A 16,947-nucleotide genomic window follows, 5' to 3' on the forward strand; every position below is an offset into this window, starting at 1 on the left:
GAGAATGATAAAAAGAAATGACTGAAGAATTAGAATGTAAAGAATTTCAAATTCTTATAGCAGTCGAACTGACAAAGGGCAGCTTATCTGGAAAAGGAAAAATTCTGTTACCATCATACAATATCCAAGCCTAAAAACAAAATCAAGCAAAGATGAAGTCTGTACTAGAATTGGCAGCATTCTTATGATACCTAAACTGCCTTCACTTTCACATACTTCACAGAAAAAAGAAGGAACATATAAAACTTTTGTCAAAATGGAGAAAAATTCAAGAAGAACCAAAATCAGTAATTTCAAAGAACAAAGCAGTCTGCAACTTGCTCATAAGTGTACGTGGCATTTGCCAGAAATACAGCTTTATGTAAAATTGTAAAAAAGAAAGTAAATAGCAAAAGGAAGATCTTGTTGTGTGGCTGGCAGATGGTTGTTAGTTTGAATTGTGAGCCAAACTCAAGTCATAATTGATGACTATTCTCCACTGGAATTGTTTGCAACAAAATAAGATATCACGGTAAAACTGAGAATGTAATCAAATGATTACTAAGAAAAAACTAAAATGTGCTAACTTAGAAAGAAACTACAAATAATTGCAAATATCCTTCTGCCATCTGCTGGATGAAACATTGAAAATTTGGTTAGTGTCAGCAGTAATTAATGCAAAACCTAAATGTGGACCTAATCTTATGGTGAAAAGATATTTACATATACAGATAATTAAAAAAACAACAACAAATAAAGAAACAGTTTTCAAGATAGGAAGAAAACAAAATAGCAAGATAAATGAAGTCATTTGCAGTCTTTAAAATTCAGTTATTTACGAAGAGACCTATGTCAAACCACTACCATGCTGTTGCTATAGCTACAAGGCATACAATCATTCTCACAAAACTGCATGACACAATAATTTCCCAAATGACATGTCATTCACAAATGCTGAACATTCCCAAACCAGGCACATCTGTTCTGTAGTTTACATCACTGAGAGGTTCAAGGTACCTCTGAAACAGGCTAGCTCTTATCTCATCTCATTCATTTGATTGCTAGTTGATGCTTTGTCATTAGCAACATATCTTAACTTTTTCTCAAGGTGTAGAAATACACACACACACACACACACACACACACACACACAAACACACGCATAAAAATACCCACAAGTAAATTTCCATGTATTATTCATTTATGTGAGATTTAACATGCTTTCAATCTTAAAATTACCTACATCACACAAATTATTTGAACTTTTTTTTTTCTTTATTAGTTTGGTAAGTGAAAAAAAATCAAAGAGTTTGGTTAGAAACATTTCGTTCTGATACATTCAACACTGTTTTCTAGATGTACAGAAGGATTACAAAAAAAAAAAAACAATCAGTGGAGCACTGCAAAGTTCCAAGTAAGTGAGAAGAAAGCAGTGATATATTAGATGTATTGGGGGTAAAAAATGGAGAAAATAAAAAGCCACAAAGTAGAGAGCAAACCTCCTTCCAAAAATGAAAAGTCTGAGCAAGCGCTACTCCCACCAAAGACCTCAACAACCCTGGATCAATTCCCTGATAGACCCACTAGACACATTGTAATCTCTTCCGGTCAAGGACTTACTCATGGCTGGTCAATGATGAAGCTGTGTGGAAATCAACCTCATCCTCGTCACTCCTGTTCAGAGTGGAAAATTAATATCAGCATCCCACAAAAAACATCAACAAACGCATATGAAACATTTGGCTACACATCCTCTCTGCACATAAAAGAATTAAGAAAAAAAAATGGAATAAGAATGGAAGAACAGTCATAGCTTGATTGCTGACTCCATCACTGATTGTTACAAAACAAGGTGAGCACTACTGATGATTTTTCTGAAAACTATCTCATATTCACTGAACAAGAGCTTCAGAAATGAATGCTTGCTTGCTGTACACACTGTAAATCATCTGATATTGTGATGTACAGCTTATGAGAGTACTTTTCACACGCACACACAAACACACACACACACACACACACAAAAGATATGGTGAATGTTTATGATGAATAAAGTAGCAACATCTCATAAAAATCTCGTCTTATATCTTGCCTTTGGATTTATCATCATGTTCAGACATTACGCATTTTGTTCAAGTAATGTAATGGTGAGACTTTGCATTCATTTATCAAATCTGTTAAGAGACTTCAGGTTTACAAAGTTATCTTTAATGTCTAAACTACATCACTGTGACCTATTGCATAAAGAGATATTTGCACTCTGGTGTGACTGGAAAAAAAAAATTGAACAAATTTACAGATCAGCAAAGGGGTTATTTCACTCCTCTCCCACACCCAGGTTGGAGGTTATGACTATTCTTGATTGCACAGGGGTGCTACTGCCACCACGCCCTTTCCCCTCCCCCTCCCCTACCCTCCAACAGAAGGGATCAGCACTCTAACTTTGCCCCCCTTGTACCTGGGTTTGATGCTGAGGCTGAACTGGGGTCTCTTGCTGGAGGCATGCTCCTTGGAGTTCTCCACATGCTGGCTGTACTTGGAGGAGCCCTTGGATGCTGTGGTATCCGGTAGGAGCGTCTCGCACCACAGTCGGCAGATGTTATCTCGACACGATGTGACCAGGACGTTGGCGACGGCTCCACTGAGAGGGGATGAAACAAAGGGATAAAATTCCAATTAAAAAGGAATTAAATCCCATTCACTGTAGCACCATGTAAACTCGATGAGGGCCATCTCATAAAGGACTTACCATATCACAGTGATATTAACTACTGAAAAAACAGAAATTTCTGTGTGCATGAAACTTGCAAATTTTGCACGGAGCCAAGATTCGCGATATCAAAAAGTGTGTGAAAGTTTTTGTCTACATAATGCACTAAATGAGAGTGGCACTTTGCAAAAGTTTCATGCTGCAAAAAGGCTGTTGGCTCCCATTTGCAAAAAGTTTCATGCCACAAATGTTTCTGGTTTTACAGTGTAGCAACAATGAAATTGGCAACTGGCAGATTATTTTACCTTGCTTTGCTCTCAACATTGCTGAATAATGGTAAGCTGCTACTTTACAGGGTCATTGTTGATTCTTATGCTACAGGGTCAAGGACACCACCTCCAATCCAGTGATGGCCCATATAGCACATGGAGGATAATATCCCTTTGTTTTAATAAATCCATTGAGAACTGCCTGATTTTGCTACAACATGCATTTCCCATAGACATCTGCCCGAGTATACTTGGGACTCGTCTTCAATGGGTTAATATGTGAAAGTACATTCTATTTGACAGATAAAACATGGTTTCTATAGCTGTGGCTCTACAGGGAGGTATTCAACTCAAGCGAATGACCACAAATTTGAATCTCTATTTGTTCCCCAAGGGACAAGGTTTCACATGTTTTGGGGACAAATGTGCAATACCCAAAACCCTCATGTTCTATATAAGGATGGGATGTTTCTCATGCACTCCTGAAACGAATGGGCAATAACATGTACTGCTACATTTGTCAAACTTTCTGAAACACCATGACAAAAGGTTGAATGGAATACAGTCCATTTTTTGTTTATTTGTGAAGTAAGCGCATACATGACCTCTGACATACATGTAGGTATTAGGCTCTACATGAGACTTCTGAGGCAAATACTTTCAAATTCTTTCTCAAAGCAGAACTTAAAACAAAATATCAAAAAACAGCAAAGTTAAACATCATCTAGCCTCAGCATGTCCATCCAAAAATATTAACATGAAAACAAGTGCTTGCAATCAGGCCTCAAGAAACCATTTGATATTCATCACTAGCAATGACCACGGCTATCCAGGAATACAACCCTTCCAAAGTCTCGTCTATTTATGGACGGTCATCGTCAATCTCCCGATAACGATCAACTGCATATATCGGTTGGCCAAGCCGCAAAGATCTTTATCACGGGCATTTTCATCATAATATTTCCATCTTTCACCCGGCACATTTCATCGAGGCACGGTGCAGGCACCTGCATGCGAGCTCCTTCGCCCCCCCCCCCCCCCCCCCCCCCAGCTGGATGAGTTCTGACAGGATGCTTTAACTCTCCAGCAAAACTTTTCATGGCAAATCCTGCTAGGGGACACGGGAGCATGCCTCCACCAGGAAACGATCATTAGCTATATGCGCCTTGAAGATTGCCTGATGAATGATCCGCAGTACACAGCTTCCATCTATTCCACCTTGTGCATTCAATGTATGCAATCGACTTGTATTACTTTTTACTTTGAGGGAAACATGATGATGTATATGCCGACAGATGCCTAAATATATCCGTATCTGTATATCTATTCATTCAATTATCCATCCCTCTATAGCTCCTTATCGCTCTCCCTGTCAATATCTCTCTATATTTATATTTACTTTAATAGATAAATACATGTATGGATAGACAGGCACTATATCATAATATATGATATATATATGCGTATATAGAGAGAGATTGGCAGATAGATAGGTATAGATAGATCAGATAGACAGACAGATAGATCAGATAGATAGAGAGAGAGAGAGAGAGGGAGAGAGACAGAGAAACAGACAGAAAGAGAGAAAGATGGATAGATAAGGTGGTAGATGCTTCCATGTTGGTCCGATGCTATCTCCAAACTAGAATAGTTGACCTTGGGTAATATAACTGTATGATAGGCACTATATATAGTTGAAAGTTTTATATTCTCACTTCAGCTGATAATCATGGGCAAACAAATACAGCTCTCATTGAGAAAGATTCATGAAACCCATACTGTTACACACTGTCATGCACTACACGTTTTCCTCTTTGCTCGTTGTTACCTTGGATAAGACTGTGACTTCTGCACAAGCGTAATGTAAATTTCATTTCAAGAAGACTTGTCACAAAGATATCCTGAGATGTACATGACAAAAAAAAAAAAAATCAAATTTCCTGGCAATGAATCCCCTATCCTCCCCCCCCCCTCCCCCGGCAATCGACTTGGCCATTCTCTTGTCTCACCTCAGCATGTACTTGCTGGTCTTCCGCCAGGAGAAGCCAGTGACCGCCCTCGGGTGGGCGATGTAGATGAAGCTGTAGCTCTCGGTCTTGTTACTGTCCCGCTGGGTCCCCTTGTCCGACGGGCCGAGCCCCAGGTTGGGGTGCCGGTTCTGGTACCAAATCTTCACCAGCCTATCAGCCTGATGTGACAGGGGATCAACCAACATGATTTCCATTCAAGATTTTCAGAGCATCTGTCATATAATAGCACGTGTTAGAACTGCTATAAGTAACAACATTTTTGTATAAAGTGTTTGTGTAGAGTAGGCAATTCATTCAAATACAGAAGTAATTTGACATGATGCTATCACACAATCTATGACCTCCTTCTATTATGAAGTATACTGCACAATAGGAAAATGATGATTTTGTGTGTGGACCAGTGGTGGTAAGTCACATAGCATTTTAAAGAGATAATCAAAAGACAAGGGGTGTAAGGGAGTGCCAAACCATGAAATCTGACTAACAATGTATATAATGACATTGATCAATGGAAACGACGAATGAATATTTACAAAGTTTTTGGTGACTGTAATGATAATTTATATACATACGTATCAAGCTGGAACAATGATGAGATCTACATCTCACAGTCACACAATACATTTGCATGTTTCCTGTTTATTGTCACATTTCTACTCTGGGTCACAAGATCAGAAGTTTTATGAATATTCATGAAATCTCTTGCCAATCCCGTGACACTTGGCAGCAGTATATGCAGTTTCACAATGTCTTGGGGAACTTCTGAAATATTAAAAGCATAAATATTTTACCATTTGCAGATGAAACAAAAACCCAGCAGTACTGCTTTAGAATAGTTCTGAAATGTGAGTTAGGGATAGAAACAACCACTGTAAAAATTTGAAGCGGTAAAATCAATGTTAAGTATTGTTAAATATACAAAATGTGAACAATAGTTATGATAAAAATGTTTCCAGACTAAACCGTCTACAGTTACGGTTTATTGCGAAAAGTACAGATACCACCTCATATTTTAGGCTTTATAGCAAAAGTCTTATATGATAGGATGTTTTGTGACACAACAGACCTACACTATATGCATTAAATGTCATATCTTAATTTTTTTTTTTTTCAAATCACTGTTCCCAAAGGTAAACTGGACCTTTAAAGGGACTCAACTTTCAATACGACCTACCTTGCCCGCTGATGCAAAGAACTGGCCATCTGAGGAAAATTTGAGGTGGTAAATAGCTGTAGCAGTCCTGGAAAAAGATGCAGACACAAGAATGTATAAAAGCATAATTTCTTGAAGTATGAAGATGATTTGGATAACATCCCAAAAGCAAACCACACATTTTACTCCCTTTTCATGACTATTGGAAAGATGATATCAGAACACAAATGTGCCTATAAAATTAATGCAAGCAGTCAGATTGTTTTGTTTGTTTGTGTGTTTGTGTGTGTGCAAACTAAATAAAAAAGTTGGCTAAGGATTTGGATGAAACTTGCAGGATAAGCTGATAATGACACAAGGAACAGATAATTAAATTTTGGCTGTGATCCAGGAATTTTTAATGAATTTTTAAAGGCTTTCTTAATCTTTTGGTGGAAGGGTCAATGAACTTGGGAGTTCAAGCTGCGCGTAGTAGAGGTTTGCATATATATATATATATATATATATATATATATGTGCTCTGAAGTGTGTGCTTTGCTCGGGCAAGGCGCTGCACAGCTGGAAACTGATGACATTACAAAAAAAGGCTCCTACAACGTATTTGGCGAAATTGGGCATCATTTTCAGCATGCTTGTATTGGTGGAAATCACTGATCTCTATGGAAGCACAAGATCAGTGGTGGAAATGAGCTGCTTGGTGGAGGTCTGCACTCTCAGAGCACTTCTCTAGTTTCGTGTCTGCTGCTCTATCTCTTGCCCCCCCCCCTCTCTCTCTCTCCCTCCTGTCTGTGACCACCTGTTATTTTGCCTTCATCCTTCTCTCTCATTCTTCCGTTTAATTTTCCTTTTTATCACTTTTAGTGGTTTCTACCCTACTGAGCACCTCTAATTCCTTTTCTCTCCTTCTTTGAATCAACCAATCTAACTCCCCATCCATCTGTCTATCAATCAATCAATCTATCTGTCTATCTGTTTACTTATCACACTAGAGCTCTCCCTCTCCACCACAGATTGCCAGAATCTCACCAATCACACCTTCTCCATCTCTCTGCACTTCATCCGAGAGATGAAGAAAAAATAAAACATAAGCAAACAAAACGGAAGAGCCCCTTTGGCCCTTCTCAATCCTCCTCCTGCGCTGCTCCCCATGAACCCTGGCATTTTGATCTGGCTAGACGCGCTACTCTCATTTGCAAGTCTCGATTCATCACCGAACCGATTCAATGTTACCCCAGCCAAGACTGCAGTTGGTATCTCAAAGGTTCCAAGGACAAGTAATAGAAGATGTGTGTCACTGCCCTCGAGCACACGCATGCAAACACCCCTTCCTGCATGTTTATGAAATTTCCTCTCTACAAAACTATACTTCAACTTGCCTGATGAGGTTTACCTGCATCCCCCCCCCCAAAAAAAAAAAAATACAACCAACAACATCATAGTTCAGAGATACTGTATTTCTAGTGATGTGTGCATGTAGATATACACATGAGGAAGATCAGTTTACATATTAAAACAGATTGTGTCTGAGTCAACTCATTCACATTTGTTACTGTTCACATTAGCGATATAAAGTAGTCCAACAGCTTCAAAAATATGTGGGTTAGAAGATATCCTTGCATATATATCATTTGGGTGCGTTAAATAGTCAACATTTCTGGAACAAATGGCGGAGAGGGGATGTATCCTTAGCTACCTTTTTCAATATTTACTTCACATCCTTACTAGCTCAAATTATGACAGAAAAATATTTCAGGGTCAATGGATCTGAAGTTCTATGGACACCTATAATCTCTCTGCAACAGCCATTATCTGGCATGGATGAAATTGAATTAACCTTTCAGTGAGAAATACGATAAAATGGCATGTTCCGTCCATCTTATACATCAGAGATGATTCAACAAAACACCAGGACAGAAGCCAGAAGGAAGCTGTGAAAGCTTACAGACTCCACGTCTGGTCCTTAACTCTTAGCTTGCCAGAGTTACAATTTTGCTCCATTTAATACACACAAACACCCCAGAGCACCAATCTGTATCATGGCATGTAAGGAGTTAAGAGCTGGATATCATGGCCGCCTTCAGTTACAGGTGGTGGCCCACTCATGAATAGAATCATTCATGGGGGCGTGATTCTCACACAAAAAATACCAGTAAACAGATGACACCGAATATTCGCATGGTATTCTCATCAGCTAAAAATCATACCTACAGCGTAATACTTCTTCAATGCGTGAAACAGATATTTGCATCATCTGGATAGCAAAAAACAAACAAGCAAACCCCCCAAAACATGGATTGTTATAACTCCCCAGGATATTTTCCCTCTCATTTGGCACTAAACCCTTGAGCTCTACTTTCATTGTTTTTTTTTGTTTTTTTGATATTCTGATTTCAAATGCCTTCAAGGAATGAAATCGAGTTGAAAAGGAAACGGAAAAGGAGTGACTGCTAGAGAAAACTCTATTGCTATTGATGTTTATATCTATTTGCAGGTTATATTTCGCTGGACCTTCTGGCTAGAAAAGGAAATAAAAGAAGAAATACAAGTGTAATATCCTCAGGATTCATACATTTGTCCACAGATTAAAAAGAAAAGGCATCAGGAGCCAAAGAGAGGCTGCTTCCAGGGACATGGCACCCACACTTGACATCAATCCTACGACCTTGAGACTTTCTATTGTCCCTCTAGTCACATTGAGGGGTTTCAGACTTACAAGAAGAAACTCATTTGTAGTCATTTTTCTGCAAGGTGTTTCTAAAAGTACAGAATTTTCAGCACTGAAAAGCAATTTCTTACTGACAGCCAACTACACGTCGCTCCATACAATGGCCGAGTAGTAAACTCAAGTGCCTGCTATCAAACTAAATATGCCCCTGGCAGGTACCAGAAGTGACTTTAAGGTAAAGCTGGGCTCCATCTCTTCAATCACACCTTGGAAGTCTGACCGTTCAGACTGTGAACACGCACCCAGAATATTGAGGAGACTTCGTTCGGAAAAATAAACCCCTCTGGATCACAACTTGCCCACCATGATTGGAGAAACTCAAGTCAAGAGTGCTTTCAGACTCACTCATTTGTTGCCAAGAAACATGTTTCAAGAGTGCTCAGGGACATGCAAAAAACTCAAGTAGTATAAAAGATGTTTCCAAACAAACAAGTAGTTGAGTTCTTGTTGAAAGTGTGAAAGTCTTCATTGCTTGTGCAGTGACACACTCTGATTCATCTACTCAAACAATTCAAACAGCAAACGGGAGAACATGTTTCATCACTTCCCTCTCATTGCTTTCTAGGGCAGATCAAGGTGAAGACCAAGACATTCAAGGGAAATATCACTCCATGCAGATGCAAAAGTGAAAACTTTTGCAATTTTTTTTTTCTTTTTGTATTGGACTAATTTCAGTGAACTTCCCATATTAACCCATTGAGGATGAGTCCCGAGTATACTCGGGCAGGTGTCCATGGGAAATGTGTGTTGTAGTGAAATCAAACTGTCCTCAACGGGTTAATGATACCTGCAGATTAAAGTAATTTTGTGTAAAATTATGTCCCAAACTATCCACATTATTATATATTTAAGATGGCCCTGTCTGGTGTGAAAAATTGCAAGAAGTTTCTATGACCCATTATTTCCTGTGTTTAAAATATAGCTGACACTCATAAATACAGAACAATTAACAGTAAAGTGAAGGCTTAGTCAAAGTCAGAGAGAAACGGAACTGCCCAAAAGTGATCAGACTCAGCAGGAAGGGAAAAAATAACAAGACAGTTACTTCAAAGATACAAAAGGGACAAAAAGGTCAATGGTCATGGTCAAAGGTCATACAATTTTGGCTGAGAATGCCATTTTCCAGTCATACCTTCATCTGGGATCGTCTTTAAATACGGTAATATGTCGTAGAAAATAAATAGATATACATTTTTTTTCTTAATGCAATGACCGGGATGAATGTCAAAGGGCAGGGTCAAAGTTTCCTGCATTTCTCTGTTCATATAATGAAAAAAAAAGGAGATAAAAACCAAGAGCGACTTGACGACTCTTCTCAGATAACCTTCCTTCCGGTCTCAATTTGATCCACTGTCTGTAATCAGTCTAAATTCGTAGTTTTCCCTTACTTAGCCAGTCAAGTTTTGTTTCACCCTTCATAGAAGCTTTTGATCTGTAGTTTCAAAAGCCCTTCAATAAAATCTGACAAATTACAATTCGTTTTTGATATCTGACTCTCAATCTTTGACCTTGCCCTTTGATCTTACCGCCCCTTGACCTTAATACCCCCAAGTAAATGTAATCCAAATTCTCAAGATCTCATACATTACACAGACTGATCTAACTATTAAGACATACAGTCCTACTTATCACACTAACCCAGTGTAATCATTATAAATCATACACACAAAACCTGTAGGTCCTTTTATCACCACTAGGTGGCAGTGGTTTTAAGAATAGCAAAGGATCTGTCATGACTTCCAAGATAGTTTTCAAAATAATCCAGCATCTCTCTCCCTCCACCCCCACCCCCCCCCCCCCTGAAATAGAAAAGAGAGATTAGAAAGCAATCAACAAGTGATGTGCAGTCACTCTGTGCGTAGCTTGCTACAGGAATGACTCTCAGGCACTCTCAAGGAATGTCTTACTTAGTGAAATTAGATCCCACGACGTAATTTAGCTGTCTTCTCCTCCTACCTGTTCACCTCTTCACACCGACATTCCAATGACGGCAGCCATCATGACTGGCATATTAGCAATAGTTTTCTTCAGGGAAGCAATTAATTACACCTGTATATCACCCTACACTTTCTTTTCTTTAAAGCCTGCACTGTTTTTTATTTTATTTTATAAGAACAATTATTAAGCAAACAAGCCACTTAAAATTTGCTATCTACCCTGCACGTATACCGAATATCGATACTGTGAAAACAGATACACTGTTGTACAAACATAGAATGAGACAATTATAACAATCTGAAGATCACTGTGCCATCCAATAATATGGTAATATATTACTGCAAAAGTGGAAACTTTCGCAGTGTTGAGATTTTTGCGCGTTTTGCCCAACTGGAAACTAGTTACGTGAAAATAAAAGCACACAAATATTTTTGCTTGCCATAAGTTCCAGTATTTGAGCCCTTGATTCCACAGAATTAAAAACATGCGAAAGTCATCTTACCCGGCTAAGCGCGAAAAATTACCCAGCTGCTGCGAAAATATCCACTTTTACAGTACCTCACAAAAATAGCCTTCTAAAACATGACATGGTGACAATATCTCAAATCATTCCTATTTTGAACTATTAAAAAAGCAAATTGGCAAGAATAAAAATTTCCTGAATTTGCATATACATGTATATTATATCTCATGTCATTTTTTCCATGGAATTATTATTCCCCTGAAGGTGAACTCTCTTTCAAAGGCCACTGCTTTCCTAAAAACTGGACTGGGTAGGGCAGAGTACTGTTTATGCCATATATTCAGTGAGTCAAATATTTCAACAATGGGGACTTCCCCGCAATTTCTTGAGGTGTTAACTCAATTTTCAATCTGGAATACAGAAATGGATGGAGAAATGTACAAGTGCACGTTGTATTTATGTTGGGATCAGAGTTAACACATTTTGCAGGTTGCTTAAATTTGCAATTAGCACCTAACTCGTAAAATATGAACCCTACGAAGTATACAGCATAAATATGCATAGAGTATTGCTTACCCACATTTGTGCTGGTTAACACTCTTAACACATCGATATCAGCAAGGTTCCAAAAGAGCTATCAGGGCAATACTCTCTGAGTTGTAAACATCTCAGTAGGGGATTTTATTCCCAAATCAGGGAGGCTTTTATGCTCTTTTCTTGTCAGGATGTGAAGAATCACAGAGACTTGGCACCTCTGCTACTTTGTACACTATAAAGCAGGGATACTCATTTCTGCTATGGATCATGTCCTAATGCACAGGAATCATGAAATAGTATAGTGATGTACCACGTGTACAGACAATGCGCACATACGTGAGTGTACCGAAACTACGCACATCACACCCATTCTGAATGTGGTCTGGTCACCTAACATATCTTTTCCAGATCTAGAGTCTCATGATTTTGATCAAAAAATAAAATATATGCATGTTTGAGCAAAGAGTCCAATTCATCCATCAGAGAGACTGTTCTATTATGAGGTGAAAACAGTGGGTACTGGAAGAGTGTTTTTGCTGTTAAAGCGATCACTCACTATACAAGCTTACTCTATACGCCAAATATTTAGCGAGGTTTTTATTTTTGAGAATTTCGCAAGTCAGGTGCTATTTGTGAAATTAAAGACATGTGAAAATAATGACTCTGATCCTGATATGAATGTGATGCAGACGTATGCATTTCTCCATTCAGTACAATACTCCACCATCGAGAATTTATCGACTCACGAAATTGTCGGGAAGTCCCGGTTCACAAAAATTTAGACTCACTAAATATATGGCATATACAGTACCTGAAATTAACATGATTTGAAATGGTTGTTTTTTTATTTTTTTATTTTTTGCAAAATGATGCAAGAAGTGATAATTCTTGTTTGTGGACACACACACACACACAATATCACTGAGTACTATTGCATCTTACATCATGATGTGATACTAGGCCCTTCTTGATTTCATTTTTCAGAACCCTCGCAATGATTTGCTTCTCATAGTATGTGTATGTGTGTGTGCACAATTTTTTCTTTTTTAAGCCCCCTGACCCAACTTGCCAGACTAAATACCCCTTTCCCGCTGAAGGAAATCTTCCCCGGGTGCACCCGGGTGCACCCGGGTAACCCTGCAGTATGAAACGAAACTCAGTTGAAACCTAGGGGAAGCCTAAGTGAAACACTGATTAAATTTTGGGCAATTTTCACCCTAGAAGCGTCTTGGGTAAACACCGATAGTTCAATGGGAAACCACCGGTGGTTCACCGAGGAACGCCCAGCGTGAAAGGTCGTCGCGGTGAAACACTGGGCGAAATATGCAGATTATGTCAAAGGTCATGTTTTGTTTCCGGTCATGCACATGTTTTTCGCTAGCTGGCTCGCGCTCCAAAATTAATCCACACGTAATGCGTGTATGTAAACATACACACGACTAGTATGTGATGTACACTGACATGGTATTGGATCGTGTTGTATTGTACGCATATGATGCCGTATACAAATAAGTGTTGCGCCGTGTCGTTTGTCCTGTTGAATGTTGCAGTTGAATTAACTATTTTGGAGTTAAGTTCTGTGAGAGGTAGAGAATTACGAGTACGAACCACTAGTAAAGTATCACGTTCAAATTAGCGCGCAAAATGTCACGCCATATTACACACTTCGGCTGAAATTGGCCGCGGTGCAAGAAAACACGTCTAGGGGAAAGTTGCAAACAAAATTCACTGAGAGCATTGTCGTAGGTGTGAAAAGACGGCACTGAAAATTTCACCGGGGAATCCAACGGCGGTTCACCGAGAGTGGCAGCGGGAAAGGGGTATAAGTCTTAGGTGAGGGTGCACAGGGTCACACTCCGGTCCCTGTAGGCATACTAAGTCCAGAAATTTTAAGTAATTTTCTTGCAGCTGATTGAGTTCTTTTTGGGGGGGAGGGGGGAGGGAGAGGTCATGTGTGAATAGTCGTGAATGACATCGATATTTCCATTGTGATCCAAAATCTGTTAACTCTTGTGTGTGAATGGGCCATTTCATATCTCTCCATCAACTATTGAAAGCCCAGCAGCCATTAAAATGTGATGATCCAACAGGAGAGCACCAAAGCATGAAAATCTGACCTTTGCATTTTTTACTGGCTCCTACGACAAGCCCAAAGAAGCACAAGAGTGTCAAAATGAAAATATAATACACCCTGCACTGGAAATTGAATCCTTGCAATCTCTGGTGAATCCAGATAATCATCAATAATTCTGTATGAATGTATAAAATTTCAAATTACATATATCTCAAAGCATAAGAAAGTTGCTATTAACAGAATACTCTCCCATGCAAACATTTTCTCGATATAAATGGGGAACAATAGACAATTCCTCAGATTTCCATAAATTTTCATATAAATAATGTCTTCCATTATTTCTTCCAATTGCCTCTTAATAATAATAATAATAATAATAATGATAATAATGATACTAATAACAATGATTATACTAGTACTACTACTACTACTGCTGATGATAATAAAAATTATGATAACATATATATATATATATATATATATATAGAGAGAGAGAGAGAGAGACTGCGAGAAGGGGTCTCGACCATTTACAGCACCAGTGTAGCTCCTTCATTATTTATATTCAGTGCGAGAAGAAGAGCAATCGTGGACGTAGCTAGTAGCTACGTCCACGATTGCTCTTCTTCTCGCATTGTATATATATATATATATATATATATATATATATATATATATATATATACACATACGTATTATATTTCCTGTGTTGATATTACATTTTTTCATGAATCAAATATCATAACCTATTGAGGTCATACCATAATATCACATCACTCTTATTGCTGTCACAGATTCCTCAAGTGTGCTGTGCATACAGTCTAGTATGTTTGAGATGAAAAATGCTCCATATATTTCCCCCTCACAAAGGAAGGAAGCTTTATGCAACTTGACAAATTGGTCATAGTCCTTTATTAATTTCTTCCCATGCAATGGAGGAAAGTATTATGCAACATTACACCCACCCATCCCCACACACACAGCACTCACTGAGTTTATAACCCTGTTTGCACCCGGATCTTACGAAGTTAGCCCTACACAGCCATGTTATAATGACTGCCATTCCAAATGACAGTAATCATAACAGCCATGCAAACACTTAATTCTACCATCCCAATCTGATTCCCTCTGTGCCCAAGAGGTCTTAATTTGGGTAACTGGATATAAAGGCAATATACACTCAATCTTGAGGTTTCCCATTCAAATCTGTTGGCAGCTGCAGTATTTCCCTTTGGCTAGGCACTGATGAATCCTCATTGACTAGTCCTTTGGAAGGCACCACTAAGAGGCTTTGGTCGTATTGTTGCTTTCTCAGAAATATTACATTGCTTTCTTGTTTATCAAGTATGGAAAGATCTAACTCAAACGCTGATGCCACATTTGCTCCTGTGACAATTGCTCCGGTCTTATAAATTTTTCTCCAAGGACTTAGGGTTAAAGGGTAAGGGTTGTGATAGGTTTTAGGTTTTGTTTGACGTGAGAATTGAGAGAAGGGTTGGGGTCTCATTTGTCAGTAGAATTATGTTTGGCTTTAATAGTGTGCAGATATTTCATGGTAGCAATTGTCACAGGAGTAGATGTCAACAGAATCACCTCAAACAGGCAAATGATTTTAAATACTCACAATAATTTACATTTAGTATCCCAATGATTAACTAATTCACCACAGCTAAGGTAAAGATTAACATCTAGAGGCTGTTTCACAAGGAATCAAACCATCAAACTGCAATTAAAGGACAAGTTCACCTTCATAAACATAAGGATTGAGAGAATGCAACAATATTAGTAGAACACATCAGTGAAAGTTTGAGGAAAATTGGACAATCGATGCAAAAGTTATGAATTTTTAAAATTTTTGTGTTGGAACCGCTGGATGAGGAGACTACCACAGCTTGTGAGTCATGATGCGTACAACAGTATAAAGAAAATGTAAAAGAAAATTCAACATATTTTCACTTTTTCGCATTATAAAAGAGCACTTGACTTGCCTGTTTCTAAAGGCAGGGGGAATAATATTACCCATAACATTTGTCGGTAACGAGTCAGGGGAATGTGTACTTTTTTTAAAAGATGGAATTTTGTGAAATTCTCTTTATATTTTCCTTATATTGTTGTACGCATGTGACATCTAAGTTATTCATACACTGCAGTAGTCTTCTCATCCAGCGGTTACTGCACAAAAACTTCAAAAATTCATAACTTTTGAACGGATTATCTGATTTTCCTCAAACTTTCAATGATGTGTTCTACTAATATTGCTACATTCTCTCAATCCTTATGTTTATGAAGGTGAACTTGTCCTTTAATTACCCCTACTATGCTTACAGCTGCTACCAATTTTGCTACGAAATTCTTGCAACTGTTGCTGAAAACATTGAGATTTAATGTTCCTGTGAATCTTTTCTAATATTCCTTCTTTACATATCTTCCTCACAATGTTCGATGTTCCCTGAGGTTTTGTCTTTACTGGGGCTTCTTTTGCTTGTTGCCAAAAAAAAAAAAAAAAAATGTTGATCAAATGATATGACATTTTCTATTAAAAGTCATTTCATACTGTTATTATTTTTATTCACATTCAATTCTTGCTATCAAACACTGTTTCAGAGCCCGGCAGAAGGCATTATCTGATATCATTGACAACTGCTATGCCAAATGGGATGTCACATGCATGGATGCTTGATTTGTATGTTTAAAAATACCTACCGCACATACCTACACTGTACCAGTATTTTCAAGTACACTGTACATTCAATTGTTATTTTGGATAGAATACATTCTGAATTCTATACCTTTAACATTGCCCCAAACAACAGCTCTATAATACATTTAAGAATAGCACTGTTTCATTTTCTTTACACCATTCCCAAGTTAAAACATGTGAAAAGCCAAGATTCCATTTGCATGACACGCTATCTTGGAATAAACAATACATACAGCAAAATTTCGAATTCTGTTCTGAAAATGCCTTTCAGTATCACTCTTCTGTATTTGAGTTTGTTCAAATTGACTACCCTGGGCATAACAGCTATAAAAGAAAAGTGCACATCTATTTTATCACGGAACCTATTCTGG

General features: G+C 38.2%; 1 protein-coding gene across 1 annotated transcript in view; it reads right to left on the bottom strand.

Moving 5' to 3' along the window:
• The window catches only part of LOC139740418 (dmX-like protein 2), a 150,289-nt gene that overhangs the window by 53,277 nt on the left and 80,065 nt on the right, over positions 1 to 16,947 (bottom strand). The window contains exons 6-8 of the mRNA XM_071651009.1: positions 6,163 to 6,229; positions 4,968 to 5,146; positions 2,438 to 2,620 (exon numbers count right to left, since the gene is read on the bottom strand). Coding sequence (XP_071507110.1) covers positions 2,438 to 2,620; positions 4,968 to 5,146; positions 6,163 to 6,229 — 429 coding nt within the window. The remainder of the gene's footprint in view (positions 1 to 2,437; positions 2,621 to 4,967; positions 5,147 to 6,162; positions 6,230 to 16,947) is intronic.

Source organism: Diadema antillarum, unplaced genomic scaffold (assembly GCF_040938485.1).
Source record: "Diadema antillarum isolate AM-2024a unplaced genomic scaffold, OU_Dant_1.0 seq00000854_RagTag, whole genome shotgun sequence".
In the NCBI taxonomy this organism is placed as follows: domain Eukaryota; kingdom Metazoa; phylum Echinodermata; class Echinoidea; order Diadematoida; family Diadematidae; genus Diadema; species Diadema antillarum.